Raw genomic sequence first — 25,925 nt, forward strand, 5'->3', positions numbered from 1 at the left:
AATCATTTTAGAGTTTAATGGGTGATAATAGGAGCTTTTCTAATGCAGGAACTTTGGGGCAAGCAATTGAGCATGTTCCGATCAAAGGAACTGGCCCTGTAGAGCCCAAAAAACTGCTGAGCAGTGCTCGACACCGATTGGTGAGACTTGGAGAAGGCAACACTTATTGGTTAAGTTTGGAGAGGTCAACAGGGGCCACTTTTTCCAATCCAAGTATCAATTTTCTTCTCTCTAACATTCCCATCAAGAATGTAATATTCACCATTTAGTCCAACATCACAAACTCTCCATTATATTGTTTCCTACATGCTTGTAGAACTTGAAGTCAAAACTATTTGCTGCTGTTTTGGTGCACTCAGAGTTAAGGCCATGATCAAAGCTGTTGGATATTACATCACAATGGAAATGGAAAGGCTGGAAGGTCCTGATTATAAACGCTTTCCTGTAAATGTTCGCACCACCTCGTGCCTGACCAGATTTCCTGCTTTAGAAAGTTGCCTATTATGTGTTTTTTGGCATCATTAACAAATCCCAAGCTATGACCAAAACCCACAATGAATGGAAACGCTTATTGTTCTTTGCCATAGAGCTTCACAATCTATTACAAACACATATGTTAGCCACAACACTGCAGGGAGAGACATGTTACTTGATTATGATGAACACGTTTTAAAACCTATGACAACCCTTTATACTGATTGAATGTTCAATGGTTTATTTCTACTCTTTATATCATCTCAAAATGTCTTATGGCCTGAGATATATTGGTAATTCTTTGAACTCTTTGAAAAAATACTCCATCAATGCTCAAAGAGTAGTTGTTCCTGCTTACTGCAAAACTGTAAATCCATTGTGTCTCTCTATTTTTTGGAAACTAACTAAGGAAAGCACTACCACACTGTTGCTTTTAGTCTTTCTATGAGATTTGTTACTAGTGATTATAAAAAACACAGAATATCATCAGTGTCGGTTATACCAGAGTGCCATAGTGAGGCGTGTGCGTGCAGAAGTCGAGTGTAGAGAGGAAGACAGCAGGACGTCAGTGCCTGATTCACCAGAGCTTGTTGTCCTGAAGTCACCCTCCGCCCTGAACCTCTCAGCAGCGATGCTAACATCTTCACACACTGTTTCCTGTCCACTGATCCCAGCTGTACACACACACATCCTGATTCCTCCCCGCTGCCTCCCACACACTGAGGTGCACTGCCTTGTGGGTAGTGCAGTTTTATGGCTTGCATGAGATGTTTTCTATTGGAGGAAACCGTGAAGATGAGTTTGACGCCTGGGGGGAGGGGGGAGGGGAAGCTCTCGATGATCTGATGGCTGAAGCTGTTTTCAAGTTGATCCAAGCCATCAAGGAGGAGAATGAGAGGTTGTTTTGCAGAAGGCAGGAGGGTAAAGAGGGATGAGAGACGTTCTTTAAGTTCAGACAGACAAACGTCAGGCTTTATGATGCTGAGTCCTCCAGGATTTGAACAGGACATTGCTCTAAAGTTTAGGTTTTGCTCTTTGGTGGGTTTATGGTGAGAATCCAGAACAGATGTTGGACTACAGTTGGAAATGTCCTCTCTGGGGTTTGTGATACAGCTAGGATCAGTTCTCAGGGTAAAGCTTGTATCTTGCTTAGAGGAGTCGTTATTGTGATATCTGCAAACTATCTGGTAACACAGACTGGACAGCAGATGCTTTGGTGAAGTATTGATTGACAGGTTGCAAAAATAACCGATCACCACAGGATTGCTGTCTGATAGCCACGACTTCATCTGCAGAGAGAGACAGAGCCGTTAAGGACTTGATTTGACTTCTTTGCAACAGTTTTTTAAGTTTGGCGGTTGATTAGTCTTGTCTTGAACTATATTACTCTTCTTTTTTGGAATTTAAGATGTCATTCCTTTTTGTTGATAGAGCTACTAGTTACAGATAGACTACATGGGCCGATCATGTTTACTACTGTGCATAGTCACTCTCAAAAGGCCCATTGTGAGCCAGAAAAAACCCTATAGATAAAACTCTTCTTGTCTTGTGATTTAACATTAAATCTATTTAAACCTTCTGCTGTCTAAGGGTCCAAAATGACCCAGTGACTATGTTGAATAAAAGCAACAAAAAAAACAACCCTAAATGACCTTTTTCAATTTGAAATTCGATGACTTTTCCTAAAGCGACCTTACTATTAGAAAACGTGAATCAGTGTTTTTGTGTATAGTTTCATCAAAGCTGTACATCCCCAGGGTACAGAGACCGTCTTAGGGTCATTTTTCACCCTTGGGACAAGGAGAGTGTACAGGAGGGTCAAGTCAACTGAAGAAGAGCTGCAAACACCAATTTTATAATTATCTATTAAACTGATGAATATTTGATTGATTTATTGTTTGGTCCATAAAATTCCAGAAAATAATGAAGAATACCCATTGCCAGTCTCTGATTCCTATCAATTAGTTTAACTGCTTCATTCCATGAATGAGATCCATTTACTTAAACAAGAAGGAAGAACACATTAGCTTTTGCTCCTTTTAAACGAATCGTTGCCTTTACTTTATTTAAAAATCAATAATAAACAAAATGGAGGAGGAACTTGTATACTTAATTGTAAATACATATTTCTATGGTCACTGTTTGCAGCATGTATTTAATTGCTTTATCATTTTTCTGTCTGGATGCAGACAAATTAAAGTTGTTGAGACCTAGAGGTAACGTTAAAATCCAATGCAAACACAACATTTATTGAAATATTTTCTCAAAAGCAATAAGAAAAAGACACTCAGTTGAACAGATGAGTTTCAGATTTCACTACAGTGCATCGACCTTCTGTGTGCAGCGTGCCAGCAGCACTGTCTTCCCTGTGCATGGTCCTCCCATCACCACTAGTGGGCACTGTGGATCCCTCTGCTCCACATAGGCTCTGACCTGCAACCAACAAAAAGTAAACTCCAGGAGTGCTCGATTGCAGCTGAAAGTTTTGGCATCAAGTTTCATCAGACCTTCAAAACACATTAATAATAAATCAGAAAACATATATGACATGATTTTAAAATGGTAGAAAACACAACTACAGAAGTGTAAGTGCTGCCCACGCCATAGGCAGGTACAAATGTGACATTTTATTACTGTTTTCTTATCTTAGTGAAAACCTACATCCTGACCTTTTCTTCCTCTGGCTGAGTGACATCATAAAATCGGGCAAAGATGTCACACAGCTGTTTCTGCTCGGCCTCCTCTCGGGATAAAGCGTTGCCAAGGTTAGAGTCTTCCGAGATTTTCAAGTCGTCAATCAGCCCCGCAAGGTCAGAGTGAACCTGCTGGCAGAGACCCTCCGCATAGCCCCGCCTCCTGGTTGTTGTGTAACCATGGCGATGGTCACACTCTGTGGTTGTGGCGTAGACTAGAAGTTTGGAAGAGGTGATGAGACCAGGGAGGAAGACGTCACACAGCTCTGATAGTAATTCGTCGCTGGTGGGAGGTGGCCTCAGAGCCACCTGGTCAGAGGAATCAGACTGAAATCACAGGATAAAAAGAGCGCTTTTCTCATTTTCTGTGGCACTTTTGATACAACTGGAGTTTGATGTAACTGAGGTGAGAGAAGCTCCAGGTAGATTTGGCCATCAGGTTTCATCATTAACCTAATAAAGGGGGAAGTGAGTGTGTTGTACGTATCCATATCAATAGCATCATGACTCATACCTGATGCTTCTTATGTTTACTTCAGTCTTTATTCTTGATATCATGGGTGTTAAGACAGATGATTCTGTTTCTGTTTCAAGTTTTATGCTTTTTTACCAAATTCCACCTATGCAGTTTTAATACATGTAACTGTTTCTGGAATTCATGTTTGCCATAAGTCACAGTTTAAAGAATCATACACTATCTGGGAGAGTATGGGTGCTCTGTTGTAGATTTATAGTTACAGATAAGACTATAACAGTGCATCATACACCTTATTAACATGCAGTCTGAGCATTATGAAGACATACTTATAATGTTCATTTAAAATTACTGACGCAAAAAGGTACAAAAATCAAATAAAATGCGTAAATGTGCATTAAACTTAGAATAAAAGCTGTAATTTGTGTCCAACAATACTTTCTTTCCTGGAATAACACTACTCTTTCCTTCAGGTGACACGATTACTAAAATAATGATTAAGAAGAAATTAGTTAATATTCTGCAATGCTGTTTGTTTAATATTATAGCTTTAAGAGCCAAAATTGACTAATGTTTTAACTTAACAGGTCATTTTAAAATATCTTGTGAAGAACATCAAAGAAATTTCTAAAGTTTATGGTTCTGTAAAAAGACAACAAAGTGCCAACATGTTTGACTGTAGCAAACATTTTTCTTACCTTTCAAAACCAACAAGAAAAGATCATCTGTAATTAAAGCGGATTAAAATTCACCCCTCTCAGGGCATGAAAAATGCATTTTTAATTAATGTCTCTCTACTTTATGTGCAATCAAAAACGTGTAATGAGTGTAAGTGAGGTGTATCATCAAACAGCTCCTCATAATAAAGTGATGCATGACTTTTACCTCTGATTTTGGCTGCAGCTGTAAACTCATCTCCCTTTTTTCTCTCCCTCCTCTTGCATTGACGACCTTGTGCACATAGACCAAGCAGCGTCTCACGATGTCTTCATCAGGACGGTTCTCCAGAGCAAATCGCAGATCTGCATCGAGGGCTGAAGACAAACGGTTAAATTACACTTCAACAATGAAAAAATCTGCATACACTGAGACACAGCACATATATTACCTGATCTGTAGTAGCTTTTGGCTCTCTCTGGGGTCATAAGGTCATTGTGGACACAAAGACTCACAGCTGTCTGAAACACCTTCCTCAGCTCTGCATCTTTAACCTCCTCCTTAACCTCTGCCTGCTGAACAGAAAAAAGGTCAATGCTTTTTACAAAAAAAGCACCATAATCGAATAGTTTCAGGACATTATTTATCCTATCCTGTACACTAAGGTAATTTGCTATATAGACTGTGATTGCATGATGACGCTCTGCAAGATTTTATCAGGAAATACACAAATGTCTTTGTGGAGTAAATTAACACTCAGATTTAACCCTCTGATCTCCAAAACCTACTGGCAGGTTTTTGAAAGGCATGCTGTTTTTTTTAAAAAAATGTAAAAATCACCAAATACACTGTCTATTCGCCAGAAAATGTGACCAACAGTTTCACCTGAGCTAGGCTAAACTGCAGGCCGTGTGTATACAGAGCAAATAGTAAGTATTTGAGAAAGTAGGGTCCAGAAACAAATTTTAAAATGTTAGCAGCAAAATACCTATAGTATTAAAGTCACCATTTTTTGTAAAACCTGTGGGTACTTGGGGAAATGCTGTACATGATGATTCCAGTTTTTTTCCGATTTTTGTAAAATAAACCTAGAAATTTGATTTTCGTTAAATTTTTCCTATTTTATGATTTATGGCACTGGGACTGTGTTACACTGCACACATGTTTGCGTTCTGCCTACTTCCAGTCATGGTTGTGTTGTTGACAGAGGTGCACAACTTTATATTAGAAGAGACTCTTAATTACAATGAATAAATTTAAACTTAGCAGGGAACATCCGACGATAAACAACTAAACGATTTAGTCACCGTAGGACAACAGGCGTGTCTGTGTGAAGGTCTGAGACAGTAGGAGGCAGGGACGGTGTTCTCGTCTCTCTGGTAAACCCTCTCCAGCTCCTGGGTGCTGATTCCTGCCTGCTGGCTCTCCTGCAGCAGCAGCTGGTACTCTGACACCTCCACCTGGGTGGGCAGGCTGGCTGCCCCATACTGGTGTCCTACCAGAGCCTGCAGCACCACCGTGTGGACACAGAGGGTACAGCAGCAGGAGATGCATTGTTAGTACAGATTAGTACTCATTTGTACTTCTGTTTGTGGATTTACGAAGCTCACAAAGCAACTTATTTTCATTATGAACAGCAGTTAGAAAAAACTGGGGTAAATGTGAGTTGAATTTGCATGATTAAAACACTCTGCTGCTCAGGTTCAGAGGTTATGCACAAAGGTGACGTACCTCAAACAGGCCTTTAGGTAATTCTGTGTTCTAATAATCATACATTCATATTGAGGCTGTGTCAGAACACTTTGTGGGTTAAAACACACTAGCTAGCGTTTCTGTTCTTCTGTTCACATCCTGTACCCTCAGTGTGGAATCTGGACTTACAGCATGGTAAGATGATGTTTTAATTATTGAGAAAGATGCTTCATTTGATGACAGATGGTGAGCTGTTTTTTTCAAAACACAGAAGTTAATAGAATGGTGGCAAAGAAGACGCCCTTAAACAGATCAGCGGTTGTGGTTTTGCACCTGGTACTTTGCAGATGATTTCACCTACCCCTGGATGAAGGTTTATCAAAAACCGTGTAGAATTCGATGTGCTGCTGCTAGTGCTGTGCAGTGTCAGTGGACTCATCGCTACACTATTCCAGGGGGACTCATTTACCAGTAAAAAAGGTCCAGCGGAGCTTTCTCTGCATTCTTGTATCAGCTGCTGTCTGGTGTTTTCATCTGGCCAATGTCTGGGATCACTGGACTCAAATGGATCGATCACCTGCACACACGCACACACACACAGACACACACACACACACAGACACACAGACACACACACACACACACACACACAGTGTAAAAGACTAAAAACAATCCAGAAGTGAGGTGAGCAAGAATGGAGGCAGGACAGCGAGGTCTAGCAACAATCAGCCCAACGGTGGTTTAATAACGTATCATGTTCTTTCCACTGTCTGAGCACACATGTAGATGAATGGAGATACGCAACACAAAGTGCTGATTGAACTGTCCTGAGGTGAGTTAATACACACACACACACACACACACACGAGAAAAGACTAACACACAGTTCAGATAGTCACATTACAGCTGTTCGTGCTCTTTGTTGTCCATTTTAATTAAGCAAAGTTGAGTAGAATTGACTGCACCTCCACAGGAACAGCCTCAGGGGGAAAGTGTGAAAGAATAAAGACACACACACACAAACGCAAACACACACGCACACCTGGAAGCAACCAAATACTATTGCTTTTGTATTCCACTGTTGGCAGTGAATATAACGTTACGCATGGGTGTATTCGAGATGGAGCCTGTGGGTTAATAAGGTTTTGTGCAGAAACACTTCAAGTCAATTATTCTTCTAGTCAACTGGCAGAAAACGAATTAGCTGGCAACGGCTCTTCAGAATATTTTCAGTCTATATTGTAAATGCATTTTTGTGCTTTTGTGTTATTCCTGAGAGAAAAAGATGCAGAAGAATAGCCATCAGTGACACACCACCATAAACACAAACAACCTAGGAACTACTGCTTCATAATGAAGCCGCTAATAATGCTAATCATCAATAGTTAAGTTAGAGTTTCAACACACAAGCATTAGGCCTCATCCAGTTAGTGTAAAAAGGGCAAAAAGGATGCCAAAATGTTTCCAAATACATCCTGCACACACACAGCCCAACTAAAGTTATTTCTATACACAGTGCATAATTTCAAGAAGTGAGGTACATACTCACCCTGACTTCCAGTCCCAGTGAGTGTCTGCAGTGCTCTCTGAATCTGGGGAACACAGTTTCTCTCAGAGCTCTGCGCTCCACCACACTGTCTGAAGAACATAAACACGACATCCCCACACGACAACTCAAAAAGCATGACCAAAGAAGGCACATATGCATGCAGAGGATCACCTTTTTGCTCATTTCACAATGTTTAGCTGGTACTTCAGCATCATGAGTCACTTACGTACCCTCTGGACTGGAGCACAGATATATTTTCACACAGGACGAGCTGCAGCGGGGAGGTGAAGCGAAGCAGTCGAGTTGTTGTCCTCCGGAGTGCATGTCTGATCAACAGCAAATGCTAAAACACAAAAATTGAATTGGAGACAACTTTTTTAGGAACATGTTCACTGACCCAGACTGGCTGCTGTTTCTCCTCTGCTCCCTCCTGCTCCACTCAGGAAACTCTGGCCTCGGGTGTTTACAGAGTGTGTTATCGTGATCACGCCCACTTCTCGTGACTACAACATCTACACAAAATGTACACACACAAATGTCAATTACACAAACTCTTAAATGCTGCTCAGATTTGCTGCACACAAACATGCAAATACACACATAAAAACTCCACAGTGCCAGAGAAACAACTTTTCCATATTTTTTTATTAATTAACATTTGTACACAATAAATACAAACTTTATTTTTTGTACAGCCAATAATAATATGCAGAAAGACTTTTGCACCTGTTCTCATTATTGTCACCATGGCAACAGTCTGAAGAGAGAGAAGGCCAGTTTATCCACCACATCGTTTATAACAGCAGCTGTGCTGCTCCAAATCCGCGCATGAAAAATAAAGAATTATATAAAACATAAAAAAAAAAAAACAGGCTCATACCAATAAAAAATGAACACTGTAGCAGACCAAAGGGACTGTTAAAAAGGGAAAATAATCATGTTCAAAGAGGCAACTGGCAACAAAAAGCCATAAATTTTATACTTGATGAGACTGACTGATAGAGCATTTACGGTGGAAAGTTCTGTGGACGAACCATAAACTTCAAAACAAGTTCGAAAACCGTTAAATAAGATCTCAGAGAGATCAAGGAGAGGCTGCTGTTCAAGTCGCTGTTCCAAGTCAATGCTAAGTCCCAAACAGCAGAAGAGCAGAGGTTCGTATCTGAAAGTGTAACTAATTCCAGCATGCTTCAGTTTGTTAGGTGTGGATGCTACAAAAATGTTGTGGTTTCATTTCTCACATCACTTTTCTCAATCTGATATAATTCATCTCCACTTTGCAAAGAGCAAACCAATCAGTTTGAACTCAGACTGAAGTTTCTTCTCTTCTTGCATGAGGCCTAAAGCTGTGTCCCAACATGAAACTACATCCCAATACAATGCTGTGAGTTCTTCAAACTGAATTTCATACTCCAAATAAACTATTTTTGCAGTTAGAACACAAGAAATGAATAGACTTTAATACAGCAAAATTACAACTTCAGAGCATTGATAATGACTTGAACAAAGAAACCTTTTTCTATGTTTTGTCACATTTCTGGAGTCAAGAACAATAATTCTGAATCGTTTCAAGCTGTGAACAGCTTCACTGCATTCTGGGACATCAGAGTCTAACAACCAAACACTAAAAAAACTTTAAAAAGTCAATTGAGTACCAAACTGACATTCAGCAGTAAACTTTAAGTTGTTATTTATTCAGCACGAACACTCTTTGAGCTCAAACCTTGGTAATGTGTAATAAGGAACTGGGACACATCTTCAGAGACAAACAGATCTGATCAAAATTCCTCCTCTCTCTCATAAACAATCACACAAACAGCCAGGCCTATCCCGAGACCAGACAAACACATTCCCTCCATATCTGCATTCAAAACATCCCGTAATGTGATTATTGTTTTGTTTCTTATAAATTAACACCAAATGACACTGTCCACAATCATCTCTCCCTTTCTCTGGAAGAGTAGAGAATTCATTTTTTTTCTATAAAAGTATCAGTCACACTGAAACAAAGAGTCCATAGAATCAGAATGAAAAAGAACAACTGACTGCTGTAACTACAGTGACTCATCAGAATGTTTTCTATTCATGCTGATGCTATACTGCTACTTTCCAGGGAAGGTACAAATAAATTAAAAGTGCTACGCTGCCCTTTAGGCTAGGACTTTTAAAGGCTTGAAAGGTATGTAAGGGGGTAGATTTATTTACTTTGACTAAAAAACACCACAGATTTGTACTTGGCTCCATTTGAATGTCATTTGCTAGTTCCATCCATGATATATTTGCTTTATACACCTCTTTCGATTTCTGTTTCCACCATCGTTAAAGTTGAAATGTAAGACACAATGAAAGGATAAGGAAAAGTTAAAGGTTCACTTGTTTTCTCTGCTGCATTAAAAAGCTACACTCGCATCGTGGTGTGATGGGGAAGCTTGTCGGGACCCCAGAGAAAAATAACACCAGCGAATGTAACGCATGTCACGTAAACAAGGATATACGTCACGGCTGAACTGAACAATGTTATAAATGATGAAAATCAATGTAAGAGGAGATATGATCTGTAGGGAGAAACGCTATAGAGTTCATTCTGTGCTTCGGCAAAACTCCTGAATCACCAGATATTTTTCAGTGTCTATGTCATCTCAAATAAAACTTCTCTGTCACCACATAGTGAATACCAACAATTCTGATGCCTTCCAAAGCACCGGCCGCCTTCTCCTGAACCACCCTGTGATACAAACACACAGCGCACAGAATGAGAGAAGATATAGCAACGTGAGTGCAATATAAAGTAACTATGTGTGTATATGATAGCCACTGATTCACACTGACTGCCAACAGACAGAACAGACATTATAGAAAAGAGGGGGAGACGTAAAGGAGGGATGCGAGGAGAGGTGAAGAGCAGAGGGGAGGATCCAGCCTCCTTTTGTCTCTCATCCTCTCCTGCCTTCTCTCCTTTCATCTCTCCTTCCCACCGTATTTACAAACGCCCTTTCAGTATAAGATGAAGGTAAAACTTCCACTACATATCAGACATGGTTCTCCATTCAGCTGAGTTAGTCTATATGAAACGCTGTGCATAACATTCCTATGACGACAGTAATGTACTGTACTAATACACATTAAATACGTATGATGATAATGACTATATATGGCGAGGGAAGGGCTGGAGCCCAGCTTCTCTGTCCATTGACTTGAACCCCCACTTTACTTCAAAATATGACAAATTTAGCAAGTTTCCTCCTTATTTCCTTTCATCAAGCTTACTTTGATAGAGCCCTGACACTTATGAAATGTAGTGAAAGGAATCAGACAAGTTAAAAAAAGTTTTAAGCAGCAGTGGGATATAAATGAAGTAAAACTAATTCATTTTACTTTCCTTTTTAATCATTTATCAATTTACGATTCACCTTCTCTCACAACAGAGGACTGTTAGCCCCAATTTGCGGCAAAATATTGGTTTTATCAAAAGAAACGTCACCAGAGATGTCTTCAAAACTCCAATTTAGCTTAAAAATACCATCTGTTGTTCAAGTTGATCTCTAAAATCCTCTAAGACTTTAAGTGTCTGGGTGAAAACATTTTCTGCCCACAGAACAGATTATTTACTGGTTTCCTAAATGGCCCTCTGCATATCAGCCGTTCAGCTCATGTGTGTGGGTAAAAAAGGGAATAGACAAATAGAGGAGTTAAATAAATAGCATTTAATTTATTTAATCAACTGATTCAAGGTCTAATTAAAAGAAGAGCATATAACTTTATTCATATTATGTTTTTTTTCTAACTTACTATTTATGTATTTGACATGTCTGATAACCCCGCCTACATCTCGTTAGTTCTTGGGCTCTAAAACATTTTTAATACTTCATGATTAAATATTAGCGACTGTGAAAAACGTGAAATGTAGCGGAGATAAATTGTGTTCCTTATCTTAAAGTAAGTCTAACAAAACAGAAGAAAACTTGCCAAACCCATCAGTAACTTTTCCTCACACTCCCTCTCTCCAAACATTCTTCCTCCTCTTCATGTCTGGTTTACGGCGCACTGAGGTGAGGTTTTAAGGCAAGAATGGAAAGACAAGGGAGGGTGAAGAGGCATGTGGGGGCAGCTACTGCTGCACTTCATTAGGAAGCTAATACAGAGATTATTTAACTGGATACTCTGGCTTTGTCCCCTCCTCAACTAGAGGATGAGAGAAGATGCGGAGCGGCCGGAGGGGGTCGACGTGGTTCACTTCGGTTTTACTTCACATCACTTTATCTACGCTCACTTCAGTTCAGAGCAGTTCGGTTCCTCAGCCTGTAGGATACGTCTGTCTTTGATCCGTTTTCATTTTTGTGTGCCTGCAGCCGCCCGTCAGCTCGTCTGTCTGTCACACCAGCGTGATCTCCACCTCCTCCGTCTTGTCGCTTTTCTCCTGCTGTCGGCGGGGATGCTGTTTGGGTGGAGGAGGAGCAGCTCGCACCTGCAGAAAAGAAAAAAAACATTATGTAAGCTTAACAGAAGCCAAAGTGAGAAAAGTCAAAGCAACAATAGAGATGGCCTACTTTTCTTAATCTGACAAACAGCATAACGCTCATTTCCTGTGCTGGGACACAAACCTTTAATCATCACAAAGTGCAGCGAAAAAGTAAGAAACATTTATTCTCCACTTTTAGAGCCTGTTTTCAAATAAACACAGTACTTTGAACTCATATTTGGGATTCACAGGTCATACAGTTTATGAACACTTGTGTGACATCTTGGCTTCACGACAAACCTGAAAGAATCAGAGTTTGCATAAAATGCTGTACTGCAAATAACGGTTATTTATATCATGGATAATGTTGGCAGTTATTTTCAATTAAGTGTTTGATCTGTAAAATGTCAGACAATAGAGGTAAATACTCTTACAATACCCTTTTCCTAAAGCATTCATTCACAGCTCTTGCTAATAATCAAATCAGTAGTAGGGACTGTTTTTGCATCAATAATAGGAGTGAATGCAGATCCATGTTCGATTTCTATTTCTAGGGGAACATCTACAGTGTTTCTGTGAGCCGTTTAAAAAAATGAAGTTCACAAAATATATTATTATTAACTGTGACATGAAAAACGCAACCATATTTACAGATCAAATATGTTTGCCGTGTTATCTCAGACAAAAACAAAGATCTAGTCTGTCAGAAAACTATTGCTCAAATTTCCTAAATGTCATGATCACTTTGCTTTGTCAATCTAAAACCACGTATTACATGAAACTGTGAGAAAAACACTGCTCAACCCATGTCATTATAGATTTACCATCAGAGGAAACATCAACATCGTAAACACAAAACGCGCTTCTTGAGTATCTTTGATACTAACTGGTCGTAGTTTGCCAGGGCCTCCTTCAGGAGTGAACCGCAGCGGCTGAGTCTGAGCAAATCCAGGAGACACTGGACTCCTGCCAGAGCTTTGATCTACACAATAGGAGACAAAGTTTCAAATAAAAAGCCACACTGATCTTCTGTGGCTGATTAAAGTTGTTGTGTGTGTGTGCGTGTCTTACTGTGGGTGGACAGCGGCCCTTTGTGTGACGAGGCGGGCAGCGGAGGTTTATGCTCCCCGTTAAGTGCAGCAGAGGGTGAGCGAGGCAGAGGAGGCGGGGTGGAGGTCTCGGGGCTGGTGAAGGGGCTGATGGGGGGTTGGTCGTACAGCGGGAGAGGTGGCAGAGAGGATGGCAACTTTAAAGATGGAGAGATCTACAGGAAGGGGCAGAAACAAAAATCATTCATTTCAATCAATTATTTTCTCCTCATGTTTGATTTTAAACTCACTGAAATGAATCCCATTCTCTTTACACAGCGACAAATATGGAAATAAATTGATGACAGTACATCCTAAACCACTGTCATTGAAATGAGTCAAAGCTTAACAATTTGGACCATAAAAACTATCTTAAATAGCCTCAATAAATGCATCCCTGGCTTTTATATACAGTGATAATAACAATAAATGCTTTGGTAATCATCCTTTAACTGAACACATCTTAAGCCAAGGAATTCATAAATAAGAAGCAAGTTGTGGCTACTTGAAAGGGAAGAAATAAAATTAGAGGTCAATACGTCCTCTGAATATGAATGTTGGCCTGATGGGCACTGAAGGGATTATCCTCCATCTCTCCATCAGTGGGCTTTGCCAAGTTGCAAAAAGTTTATCCAACTGGTTAAAAGCAGTTTTAACTTAGAGCCTTTTTTTTCCAGAAATGGGGCATGGTTTCATAAATCCTACATCAGTCAGACAAAGGTCACTTATGATAATATTCCTCTTGGCTTGATTCAGATGTAAACACCGCAGTGACGGACAGAGACACAATACAAACACTTTATGTGTCATACAAATAGATTAGACAGGACATCAAGTGACGTACAATGAGTAACAATGCAATAATAAACATAAGACTGAATCTTAACTCCGTTCACCACTCTAAAGTGACAAAAAGTACATAGTGTGACTTGCCATTAGATCGTAATTGATCTTGCCTCCAAGTATGGATATTTAATAACTATAAATAACTACCAGAGTTACCCTGTGATTTATGTGTGTAAATTCAATTCAATTCAATTCAATATACTTTATTGTCCCACTTGGGGAAATTTGTGTTGGACTTAAAGCTGTGCTACCAGTCTTGCACAAAAAACACATAAAAACAATATTGTGCATAAAAACACATAAAAGCAGTATTGCACATAAAACACATTATAAAAACAAAACAAACAAAAAAACAACAGTATTGCACATGTCCCAAGGTCACACGACACAAACATACGCTATAGAAAATTAAAAATAATTGCACAATCTTCGGCCTAAGCAGCATTGTTTAGGAGTTTGATGGAGGTGGGAACAAATGAGGAACCAGTCAGGAACCAGGGCCTTGAAATTGCTCATCTATTTATAAAACGTTGTTTTCCATTAAAAACATCTGGAATTCAATACTTCTGTAGTCTGGTTTATCTTCAGTCACTCTGGTCTGATCAGTGTTTAAAGCCATTTTTCCAAAACTCAGAGCTAAGACATATGGCTTAAAAAGAATTCATCACCACCCAGCATTCAGCCGAGACACACACAATGCACACAACTCTCTCACTTGTAGACTCCAATAAGGACCCTCCTTCTGTCCAATGCTAAAGTCAATTAATAAACTCAGAAAAGACTCCTACAAAGAGCTGCAACAGCAAACTAAATTACAGCTCGTTAGGATTTAGTCGAACCCAGATTCCATGTATTATTAGTGAGCCTCATCAACCTGTAGTCTCAGATTCATCACAGTAAAGTTTTAATGTTGTGCATTAATGTAACATCATGTAGTTCAGATGTGTGCTATGCTGATAATGAAACAGAAATGGAACCCGGTCCATTATAGTAATTTCAGGGAAACCTGCATAAACCATATACAGTACATGCATCCAAATAACTGTAAGAGAAAAACACACAGGATTGGGCTAATCGGTCAGTATTATCTGTGAATTATTTGCAATAATTTATTTCCTTGGGGGCAGTCTAACAGGGTATGTACAGAATAGTTGCATATCATCATAATATAAAGCTGTTAATTGCCAAATAAGTTTCCTATTTGCTACCAATATCCACCAAATATGCTACATTCCCCACTAGGTTTATCACCTAGGTCCAGTATATGTTGATGTGCAGGATATTGCATGATTTTTAGGCCTTTTCACTGAAAACATTTGACTCCTGCTGCTGGAAACAACACTGACAAGAGCTGAAAAGATTAAACAAAAAACAGCTAAATTGCAAAAAAGTCAGCCATTTTTAATTTAGGGAACAGATTACAGAAATACCTCCGGTTTGCTACACATAACTTTACCATTTCCATATCATCAACCAGCATAATTACACATACATTTTCAATCAGCCTTCCCCACAAACCACTCAAACGTCTTTAAAAGTTGTTGTGTTGCGTGTTAAGTCTGCAGGCTTGTAGGAAGGGAGAGGCTGTATCCTTCCTGTTGCTGAACCACTAATAGGGCACCATTCAGTGCCACAGATAAGAACTTCTTCTCTGATTGCAGTGCCGGGTTTTTATCAGAGAGCTGCAGGAACACTGCAGCTCTGATCCACTGTTTGTGAACTCTGCTTTGCTGATAGATCAACTGGACAACAGGCAGGAAAGGGAGGGAAGTGGGGGCACAAAGTGGCACAGTAGACTACACTCAATCCGTGGTATTTCTGCCCTGAGGAAAGGCTGATAAGACCAAATGTCCAGCTCCGGCACTAAATGTCTGTGTGTTACATAAGTGGGAACATGTCTGTATTTTAAATCTGCTGCTTGAGCTTTCCCACTGGGTTACATATGCCTGTGCCACATAAAATTAGCTCAATATTTGCTCCTGCGCATGTCTTATCTGTGAGATTTATTCCAGTGTGTTCAGGTGTTGGCGTACCTGTGTGTCACCTGCCCCTCCTCCACTGGTCTCCCCGTTCTCTGTGAGATCTTCTACCAGCACGGAGGGGAAAACACCCACCCGCCCGTTCAGCTCGCCCTCCCAGAAGCCGTCGTCCGTCTGAGTGTCACGGCTCAACAGACGGATCACAGCTCCCTCGCAGAAGGACAGTTCCTCGTCTGCCTGGCCCTCGTAATCGTAAAGTGCGCGGACATACACCACTGCAGAGAGAAAGGGCGATAATGATACAGAGAGAAAGTGATAAGCGTGACACTAAACGATAATTCTCAAGGAAAATATAACTCCTCGTCTGCTTGGTTCTAATTGTCATAAAGAAAATGGTACATGAGGCTGAAGTGAGGGAGACGGACAAGAGAGAACGCTGTAACCAATAATTAGGTGACAGGATTTACTCAGGAGCTGTGTCCAAGTGTTCAGGTAGAGTAGACACTGAAAGGAAGAGCAGGAGGAGATGGAAAATGGGTAAGGCTGGAAAAAAATAAAAATAAAAAAAGGCCAATTAGGAAGGTAGGAGAAAGACGAAAAGTGATATTTAACTAAAGCAAAGATAAGATGACTATCTGGTGTCATTTTTTTGTTACTTCTTCTCGTCATTTTTAACGCAGTGGAAATGTGCTAGACTGATTAAAGGTCATTAATACATGTTTTTAATGATCTAAAGTAATGAAGTTAGATGTTATTTACACTGTCAACCACATAGTTGTGGTTCAGCAAGCCTTGCCAACATCTCTCAGAGCAAAAGCATCTCCAGCCTGTTTTTAGAGGCTGTTGTGAATTTCCGCTCCAAGCCTTTGTCCAGCAATTTAATTTACTTTTAAATTAAGTTGTGAGCCTGATGACTTCTTTCACTGCTGGCTGCTTTTAGACTTTCAACACCCAAAGTGTGTGTTTGGACAGTTCTGTAAAAATAAGAGACAGACCATAAGTGCTGCCCATTTCATTAAACTGGAAGGCAATTTCAACCACTCTCTTCACACAGATTTCTACAATCACTTTGAACTAGTTTCTGCAGCAGTGAGCCACAGGAATGGCAGCAACAACATTTGGAATTGCTTAATGGATATGAATAGAAAAGGAAGCAGCAGAGACAAAACTTATAAAAGTGTATTAAAGGTAGGGTGTTCTATTAAACTCTGCTTTTTACTGAACAGTGGCTTGTATTTCTTCCCATATTTGGATTTACCGTGTAATTTCACATTGATTAACCTAACATGGTTCAGCAGACAGCCTCCACATTTGCTCTTTCAGGGAACACCTTGCTTAGCAAAATCACTGTTTCCTATAGTTGGACTCCGCTGGAGCAGTAAAGAGAAAAATACCTCATTATTGGGAAATAACATTTACACTGGTGCAAGTGGAACTAACTTCATTTGCTAAAACTCCTTCCATGCAGCGTGATTATTACCATGAATAATTTACTCTTCCTTGGTTTGCAAAACACTCACTGTTTGTGTCTCCATTGATGCAGCCAGAGTGCAGCTCGGGCTCCGTGGAATTGGACGAGGTGTGTGATCGGGCATCAAGCGTAGCCAGAGACTGGAGCATGCTCAGCAGGCTGTTGGAGGTCGGGAACTGTAGGTATTTCTCAGGGACGTATCCCACTTGACCTGTCTTATTGCGTGCCTGGGAGAAAAATAAACAGTGAGATGCCACACTAGCACGTTTGAGCAGACAGACGGTGCACAACAGAACTGGTGAGATAAAGCAAGCTGCAAATACAAACATGATGCGCATCTGTGTGACTGACTATAATCAGGCATTGAAAATACATGACAGAAAACCTCTGTGCCATCATCACTGTAATATTCTTTGCAAATATAAAATGCTCAGCTTTGACAATTTGATTTTATATACAAATTTAAGAACTGTCTTCAAAATTGTAAATAATATTGCTCCACCTCCATTAAAAAACTTCATTAGACTTTATTCTGATCAGACGACCCGATCAACGCGTTCTACTGCACAAAGAAACTGCGCTGGCCTTTATAGATCATCTGCGCTTGGTCGAGCAGCCTTCTCTTATAAAATTATCAAACACTGGAACAACCTCCCAGTTAGCTTGAAGACGTCTGTAGATCTACACACTTTCTCAAAAAATTTAAAAACACATATTCTCAATAATCAGACATGTCAGCACTAGTCTATTTTAAAGTGTTTCTCTTTTATTTAGTAACGTAATGTTTTGATTTTATTGTTGTTGCTACTTTTGTTTTATATATTTTGATAATTTTATCTTGAATAAGTTATATATAAATGTATGTGTAATTCTGATGTATTTTATTGATGAGCTAAGGTTAATTTTTTGAATTTGTTTAATCTACTGTTTTATATTCATTATATATGTTGTATCTGCCCAGGGACTGCAGATGGAAATTAGCAAACAGCTATAATCTGGTGCAAAGCATCTTTTCTTTTTAAGATTAATGTGTTTGTACATTGTCCCTGTTAAGTAAACTAATAAACTAAACTGAAGTCTGTGTGGGGGTTTACGCACCTTGACCCAGTCCTCCATGTCTCCATCCTCAATGACCTCCAACATCTCCTGTTCATCAATTGTTAACTCGTCTGGCTGAGATGCCTGCAGGAGAGACACACAGAAAAAGAAAGAAAATGAAAGTGGGAACAAGAAAGACAGTAATCATATTTCACAGGCGATACTTTTTCGTAAATAATTCATTTTAAACTGCTGAAAATTTCAAGGCAGTTGATTCTGAATTCATCAGTTCATGCAAATAAAATTCTGATACTCAAATGTTCTTGTCTCATTGTGCACATAAATATGCATAATACTGTGCAGTGTGTGTTCCTCTCCTGGCAGCAGACAGCTCATATGTATGTGTGTTATCATGAAACTGCAGATAGTGCCTCGGTCGGTGTGTGTGTGCTGCTTTATACCTTGTATGAGTACAGGACTTTGCAGGTTAGCGGGTAGTTGCGCAGGGTTCCCGAAGGACTGGAGCTGCTGTCATCAAAAACCTCCATATTCTCTTCACACTCTTCGCCTTCCTCGCGCTCCAAGTCCACTGTGCCCTTTAACACACAAATAGAGCCGCAGCCAGATAAAGTCAAAAAGTCTGATAAGCACAAGGACAAAGACTAAAAGCCCCACTCACTGTTGACGCTCCAGAATAAAAAAAAAAAAAAAAAAAACAGATCAAGTACACAAACAGGTGTCCAGATATAAAAAAGAACTTAAATCTTTGAAGTTTGACTCCATACTTGGATTACATCACCAAAAAATGAATGAAACTACACAAGTGTCTGGTTGTAATTCCTACCGTCCTAAAGTGATGCTCAGCTAGTAGGTGACTTGTTCTATCGTTTGCTCATCTATGATTTTGTCTGGTGTCTACAGCTCCCTCTCTGCCATTAACCTTGCTGCTCCCTGCCTCTGCCCTTGACACTCTTGCTGTGTTACTGTCCGAGCTTCCACTCCCACTGCCTTCTATCATCCGTTAATCATTTGCACGGTCTGTCAGTTTAACCTGTTATCTTTTCCTCCTCTGTGCTCGTCTCATAAACCAATCTGCAGTGATGATTCCTTACCTTTCCTTCCTGTCTAAGCTTCTCTGTCCTGCTCAGGCTGTGTACTGTAGCTTTTACAGACAGGTGTAGGAGGACTAATGTTTCATATGATCCAGCCCCTCCCTCTTTTGTTCCATGTGAATTTTACTGGCTTATGTGAATGTCATGTGATCCAGCTGGTAGAAAGATCCATCACACACAGCAAGCTGATCTGGCCAGTAACAATACAGAGTGTGTGTGCATGTGTGAGTGTGTTTGTGTATTCCTAGGTCATTGTGTTTAGTCATCAAATTTCTGTTGACACAGTAAACTCAACACCAGTGCAGAACAAAACAGACTCCCAAACTCCCAAGTTAGTCTCTTGGACAGAAGAATCTATTCTCTAGGGAAAAACACACCTTCAGGTGTGGTCTAACAGCATTCGCTAGTTTAACAAAAAAAACCCACACACCCTTATTACACTTTCCACTGGAGATGGTTAAGAAAAAAATGTATCTTAAATGCAGTGACTGTATGTTTGCTTTTGGTTTATAATTAACTCTAATGTAAAATGTAATGTACTGAGACATTGCTGTGCTTTGAGTAAATACTCATTTCAGCATGCTAACATGCTAAATTTGACTCCACCTGACAGTACAATGTTTGTCACGTTCACTAACTTAGTTTAGCATGTTTGCATCGATAGCTAATGGACTGCAAACCATGGACAAAAAGCACAGACTGTCCATAGATTCACAAATATTTGCATTCATCCAGAAGGGTATGTGAATTTGCACACCAAAAATGGATCTTTTGTGTAGGTTGGGGGAATTTTCCCTGAAAACCAAGTCAGAGTCAGCAAAGTTGGTTTCACCTGAATAGCTGCAGAATTACGTAGTCCTTGCAATAGTTTCATGCAGTTTCAGAGACATTTCAGGCGAAAACAAAGTCACACAGAATGCACAAGTTACAAAATTTGTACCCCCAAATAAGAAGACTAACTATTGTGCGCTTTCAGAAACTGATATAGCTTGAAGATTTGGCAGTAATTAATTCCCTGTCGATTTATTTCTAAGGCATTTTGCTGCACTACATGTGAGCAACAATAGTTACATTGTAAAGAGAGAGTGACCTCAGACAACCATGGATGACATAACAGAGCAAAGAGGTGGACTCAATGTGATGGAAAAAAACAACTTGATGTCCAGTTTCATAGTATCTGAATTTTTGTGGCTGCATGTATCTTGCTAACGTCATTCCTATCCACTTTACTGCAATGATTTAAGAGCACACCGAGCAGTCTGAGGGCCGATTCCATTCCATCCCTGAAGTAAGTGACCAGCATGTATTTCAGTAATAACCCAATAAAACCTCACCAAATATACATGTCAGTCTGTGTACCAATACAGCTGAGATGCAGACCAATGGCAGCTTTTATTGGTCCTGGAGGTAATAACTGTAAAAGTGATATTGTAATGAGGCAGCGGCTGCCCGAGAGACTTGAAAGTTTGTGGCTTCCAGTATTTCATACTCGTATTAATAAAACTGAGTGGAATGAAGAAAGGGCCAAGGGAAGTGCCTGCTCCCTGCTCTCATTGTTTTTCTGGGCCCTCCTCTGCTGATTATGATGCACAATCCATCCATCCTTTCTATTGCTGTAGGCCACCTCTTGACCTCTCCCTAATCAGCAAACTGCTGTTAGCAATCCCTCCTACAGTTTTCCTCCGACACTCTGTCTCTCTCCCTCTGCATTTCCTTTGTTGCACCTTGTTAATAACAGTTATCGCTTTTTTTCTTGCTGCTGTCAGTCTCCAGTACACTCCAAATAAAATCAAAGGCCTAATAAACTGCTGTCATATGCCTGAATACTCAGCGTGCCTCCTGGTCTGTTCTTTTTCATGACACACACACACACACACACACACACACACACACACACACACACACACACACACACACACACACACACACACACACACACACACACACACACACACACACACACACACACACACACACACACACACACACACACACACACACACACACACACCAGTCTTTGACTGGTTAATCTTATAAATAGGGCAAGAAAAGTTATGAGGTTTCAAAATCCCACTAATACGGACTACTGGCAATAAAGTGTTTTGAGATGCAAATGTGTCAGAGTTAGAGATGCTTGGCTTTCAAACGGCATTTCTTTGTTTTGGTCACCGTTTTTTTCTGTGCAAACGCACCAAATGTAATATTTTTTATAGTTCTCTCTGGGCTTACAGTATGTTCTTTGCTGTTTTTCACAATTCCCCAAGTCTCTCTCACCTCTGCATCCAATTTTACTCCAGCATTATCACTCTGATGTGACTCTCCCCTCCACATCACACCACCTCTTCTTTTTCTCAGCTAATTCTCTCCTCCTTCACCATCTCTCTCCTTGCTCCTTCTTTCACTGCACAGCTCTCTCTTTCATTCCCTTCCCAGTTATCTCTTCCTACATTTCTCTCTCTCCATATTCTCTCTCACTCCTCTCTCTCTCTCTCTCTCTCTCTCTCTCTCACTCCTCTCTCTCTCTCTCACTCCTCTCTCTCTCTCTGGTGTTAGCTGCGAGCTGCAACATCATGTGCACAGAATGTCAAGTGCTTCCAGTGGAGCAGACTGACTATGTTTAGTTTTGTTGACAGTTAGACACACATGTCTCCTCACAAAGTCCTTTGTGGGATTAATCTAACATTCATGGACATGCACATTCCTCCCTGCAGACCTGATGTAAACACACATTCATAGACACACGAGAACACAACAACTAAGGCTGCATTGTAGACACAGTTTGACATGTGAGTTTTGTAAAATCTATTTTTGAGAAATATCAACTAAACTCAGTTATTCACAGCACTTCTACATTTTGTAACAAATCATACATTCACAGACCACCTACTGGAAACATTCCTCAGAGATTTTGGTTCATATTGACTTAACAGCATCACAGCTGCTGCAGATTTCTTGGCTGCACCTTCATGATACGAGTCTGTAGTTCCACCACATCCCTAAGATGCTCTCTGAAGGGCATGCGAGCACCACTGAACTCACTGTCATGTCCAACAAACCATTCTGAGATGAAATGAACTTTGTGTCATGGTGCATTATCCTGCTGAGAGTGGCCATTAGAAGATGGGTACACTGGGCCATAAAGGAATGACCATGGTCAGCAATAATACTCAGACTGGCTGTGGTGTTACAACGATGCTCAAGTGGTACTAAGTGTGCCAAGAAAATACCCCCCCCCCACACACACACACACACACACACACACACCATTACACCACCAGCAGCCTGAACCGTTGATACAAGACAAGATGGATCCAAGTTTTAATGTTTTTTCCACCAAATTCTGACCCTCTGACCTGAATGCTGCCACAGGAATCCACACTCAGACAAGGCAGGGTAATTAAAATTTTTTAATGTCCGGTTTTGGAGAGTTGACGCTGACTGCAGTCTCAGTTTCCTGTTCTAAGCTGATAAGGAGAGGCACCCGGTGAGGTCTTTTGCTGTTGAAGCCCATCTGATTCAAGGTTAAACATGTTGCCCGATCAGAGATGCTCTTCTGCATACCTTGGTTGCAACAAGTGGTTATTTTACTTCTCTGACCACTACTTTCAACAAAACCTTTTCACCCACAGAACTGTCACTGGGTAGCCGTTCTGAATTCTGACGGCACAAGGGTCTAGGGCCGCTCGACAGGGAGGGAGGCGGGCTAAAAGGTTGTCTTTCAAATCACTCTGCAGCAATTGGGTAGGTATACAACCAATCAGTGCAACGAATAGGCTGACGTAGTTCCGAGAGCGCCGGTGGATTGTGGCTAAGTCCCATTAGCTTCCCAACCAGTGGAGCCAACTGGTATATTAAGGATTTGCCATATCCCGTCGGCATAAGTCCAAATACGTCTTTCTTCTCAATGAAACACTTCAGTGCCGTCCTTTGTTTATCTTTCAAGTTGAATTTTAGCTTCAAATCTTTAAGGGCTGTGGCCAAAGCCGAGTCCAAAGATAACTGTTTATTGTGCGCCGGTTGTTTCTGTCAGAATCGTCACGCCTCTGTCGTCACTTAGTTACGCCCGCCTTCTGACTCTACACTTCATGGTGATTGGTCCGGCCAGTTTTAGGAGAATCCAGCCTCAAGCCTTATGGAGGGTAACTAGACCCACCCTGGCAGAGAATTAAATTCGTTGCCGTGGGTTGTCTAGCGCGGCTAGGCTAGTCACTGGGTGTTTTTAAGGACCATTCTCTGTAAACCCTAGAGATGGTTACATGTTTTGGATATATTCAAAGCAACTTATTTGGCACCAACAACCACACAGCGTTCAAAGTCACCTCTCATCCTCATACTGATGCTTAATTTGAACTTCAGTAGCACCTCTTCACTGTGTCTACAGGACTGAATGTATTGAGTTGTAGCCATGTGATTGGCTGACTGGACACTAAGCAGCTGAACATGATGTGGAACTAATGATGGTACATGTAAACCTGCTCCAGAATCTACAAAGACAAAAGCATTTATGACTTCCAAATCTGCAAAGCAAAGAGATCAGAGTGGTATCAATGTCGTCATTAATTTCTCAGCCAGAAAGCAAAAAAGCATAAAATAAAATGTCAAACTTATCAATGGTAGAATAAAAAAGGGTAGGCAAAATGGGAATCTACTACCACTATTAGGGAATAAAGTGAGAGTGTGATGCTATCTGGAGTCCACCTCTTAAGTCTTGACATGCGTACAATAAGACACCCACTCATGAACATGATGAGACAATAAAAAGGCTTCAGATTTGCACTCAGAGCTTGTGCCATTAAAACTAAGGGTTATGAAATAAAAACTGCAAGTTGTGTGGGGACTGCATCAGTATTCTGCTGGGGGAAGTGGGGCGTTTTAAGAGGCTGTAACGGGTGTGATAGATGATTAGGCAGCAGGGCCGAGGTCAATTATTTGGCAATTTACATCATTCAGAAAGCGATTTCTCCGCTGAACTACTATAGCTGGGTGGTTTTCACTTATAATGGAGTCATAAAGAATGTAAAGTCTATGATCATGAACCAGTGTGTTAAGACTTTAAAGTTTTGAATGTCCTGAACTGTGTGTGCTATTTTCTGTAGTGCAAGAAGAAAAGCTGTTGGGAGGACAGGTGAACATATAGCAGTTGCGACTCAAACAATTCAGTGAGCAAATTTTCATTTAAAGTGGAATGAACTGGGCACCATGCACACAGTGGAGACAGTTCACAGTGGGCTGCTCGGCTTATTTTTTGGAAAAAATGTAATATCTTGGCTAAAAATCATCCCCTGGTAGTGATTGAGGGCTCATTTCAACCGCAATATACTTGGGAATACATCTAAAAAGATATCTTTAAATTATATTAAAAAGTTAAGGCTGCAGGGAGATTTTTCTAGACATAAGTGTAGGGTTCCACCGATGGAATTTGGTGATTAAACGTAAATTTGAAAGGCGAGACATGATATTGCCTTCAAATGTTTTATTAACTAATTCTATGCAGAGTAAATGACTACTTTACAAAAAACATAACAGTGAAACATGAAGTCTAAACTGGAAAAATCTACCAAATTTCAAGAATTTTTAATGAAATCTGCCCTAAATTGATGCCTTAAATGACCATTTTCAAAATTTGAAGGGAGTTGTTACACTTAGAGACATCTAGAAGTCTTTTTATACTGCAAAGTACGTGTATATTAGAAGTACTACTTACAGTTTGGATACATACGTGCTAACATCAATCGCCCACACAGGGGAACTTAGACCTTCTTCAGTAAAATTTGATCTGTGAGAGTTGCCATAAGCCAGATTTTCTGACACTTGTATTTTTCAACACCTGACATCCTATTCTTTCAGAAAATATATACTTTCCCATATCTGGCTTATGGCAAGTGAAAATATTCTGGGTGGTACATGAAAATAGTCTCAGAAAAAAAAGTGAAAATTTACTATATTTTTTCAAACTTTGCAGAAATCTTCTAAATTTAAGCAATTAAGAAAATTTGGAGCAGGTAAACCTGAATATTGTTAAAATCTCAGGTAAAAATTATTAATTTCTCAAAAAGAAATAGAATGAAAAGCTCAAATATAAATTTTTTTACGCCTGTGGAATGTGTCATTTCCTGAGATTCAAACTGGCAGAACTTTTTAAAGAATAGACCGTTTGACTTGATTTTTTTTTTTTTTGAACTGGATTTTTATTCTACTATAAGAAAAACAAAAACAAAAGCAATTTGGAGGGGGTCAAATTTTCTAGATTTCCAGGTCCCAGCCCACTGTGCAGTTATGACTATTTTGTCTAGCAGGTGTGAGATGTGTGCTTTCTAGCCAAGTCAAAAACCCTCTTTACTGGAGGCATTAGACAGTTTTGCAGAAAAAGGTCGCAACATTAGGGTCTATTT

The 25,925-nt window shown here is 40.1% G+C and overlaps 2 protein-coding genes across 4 annotated transcripts in view; both read right to left on the bottom strand.

Moving 5' to 3' along the window:
* Positions 1 to 1,758: 1,758 nt before the first annotated feature.
* LOC110959441 (NACHT and WD repeat domain-containing protein 2) lies at positions 1,759 to 8,057 on the bottom strand. 2 transcript variants are annotated; one of them, XM_022206312.2, is made up of 8 exons: positions 7,771 to 8,057; positions 7,541 to 7,629; positions 6,461 to 6,568; positions 5,607 to 5,804; positions 4,751 to 4,871; positions 4,528 to 4,676; positions 3,144 to 3,494; positions 1,759 to 2,907 (listed from the first exon to the last, which is right to left on the bottom strand). In XM_022206312.2, the coding sequence occupies exons 1-8, from the start codon at positions 7,862 to 7,864 to the stop codon at positions 2,791 to 2,793; spliced, it is 1,227 nt and encodes a 408-aa protein (XP_022062004.1). In that variant the 5' UTR covers positions 7,865 to 8,057; the 3' UTR covers positions 1,759 to 2,790. The 2 variants fall into 2 exon arrangements, with proteins under 2 accessions (XP_022062004.1, XP_051813486.1); XM_051957526.1 differs by having other exon boundaries at positions 4,751 to 4,874.
* A 110-nt stretch (positions 8,058 to 8,167) lies between these two features.
* The window catches only part of LOC110959454 (F-BAR and double SH3 domains protein 2), a 77,663-nt gene continuing 59,905 nt past the window's right edge, over positions 8,168 to 25,925 (bottom strand). For both annotated transcript variants that reach the window (XM_022206338.2, XM_022206331.2), the window contains 7 exons: positions 18,883 to 19,017; positions 18,482 to 18,565; positions 17,433 to 17,610; positions 15,967 to 16,187; positions 13,071 to 13,263; positions 12,887 to 12,981; positions 8,168 to 12,005 (listed from right to left, as the gene is read on the bottom strand). In XM_022206338.2, the coding sequence (XP_022062030.1) occupies positions 11,913 to 12,005; positions 12,887 to 12,981; positions 13,071 to 13,263; positions 15,967 to 16,187; positions 17,433 to 17,610; positions 18,482 to 18,565; positions 18,883 to 19,017 (999 nt within the window). In that variant the 3' untranslated portion in view covers positions 8,168 to 11,912. The remainder of the gene's footprint in view (positions 12,006 to 12,886; positions 12,982 to 13,070; positions 13,264 to 15,966; positions 16,188 to 17,432; positions 17,611 to 18,481; positions 18,566 to 18,882; positions 19,018 to 25,925) is intronic.

Source organism: Acanthochromis polyacanthus, chromosome 13 (assembly GCF_021347895.1).
Source record: "Acanthochromis polyacanthus isolate Apoly-LR-REF ecotype Palm Island chromosome 13, KAUST_Apoly_ChrSc, whole genome shotgun sequence".
Taxonomy (NCBI): domain Eukaryota; kingdom Metazoa; phylum Chordata; class Actinopteri; family Pomacentridae; genus Acanthochromis; species Acanthochromis polyacanthus.

Bases quoted from the DNA above. Each gene is read 5' to 3' on its own strand.
- LOC110959441 (XM_051957526.1), bottom strand. From the start codon at position 7,864: ATGCACTCCGGAGGACAACAACTCGACTGCTTCGCTTCACCTCCCCGC. The intron at 4,875-5,606 runs GTGACTAAATCG...TTTTCTGTTCAG, and splicing joins GACACGCCTGTTGTCCTACG to CAGGCAGAGGTTAAGGAGGA. The intron at 4,677-4,750 runs GTAATATATGTG...GTTTGTCTTCAG, and splicing joins CAAAAGCTACTACAGATCAG to CCCTCGATGCAGATCTGCGA.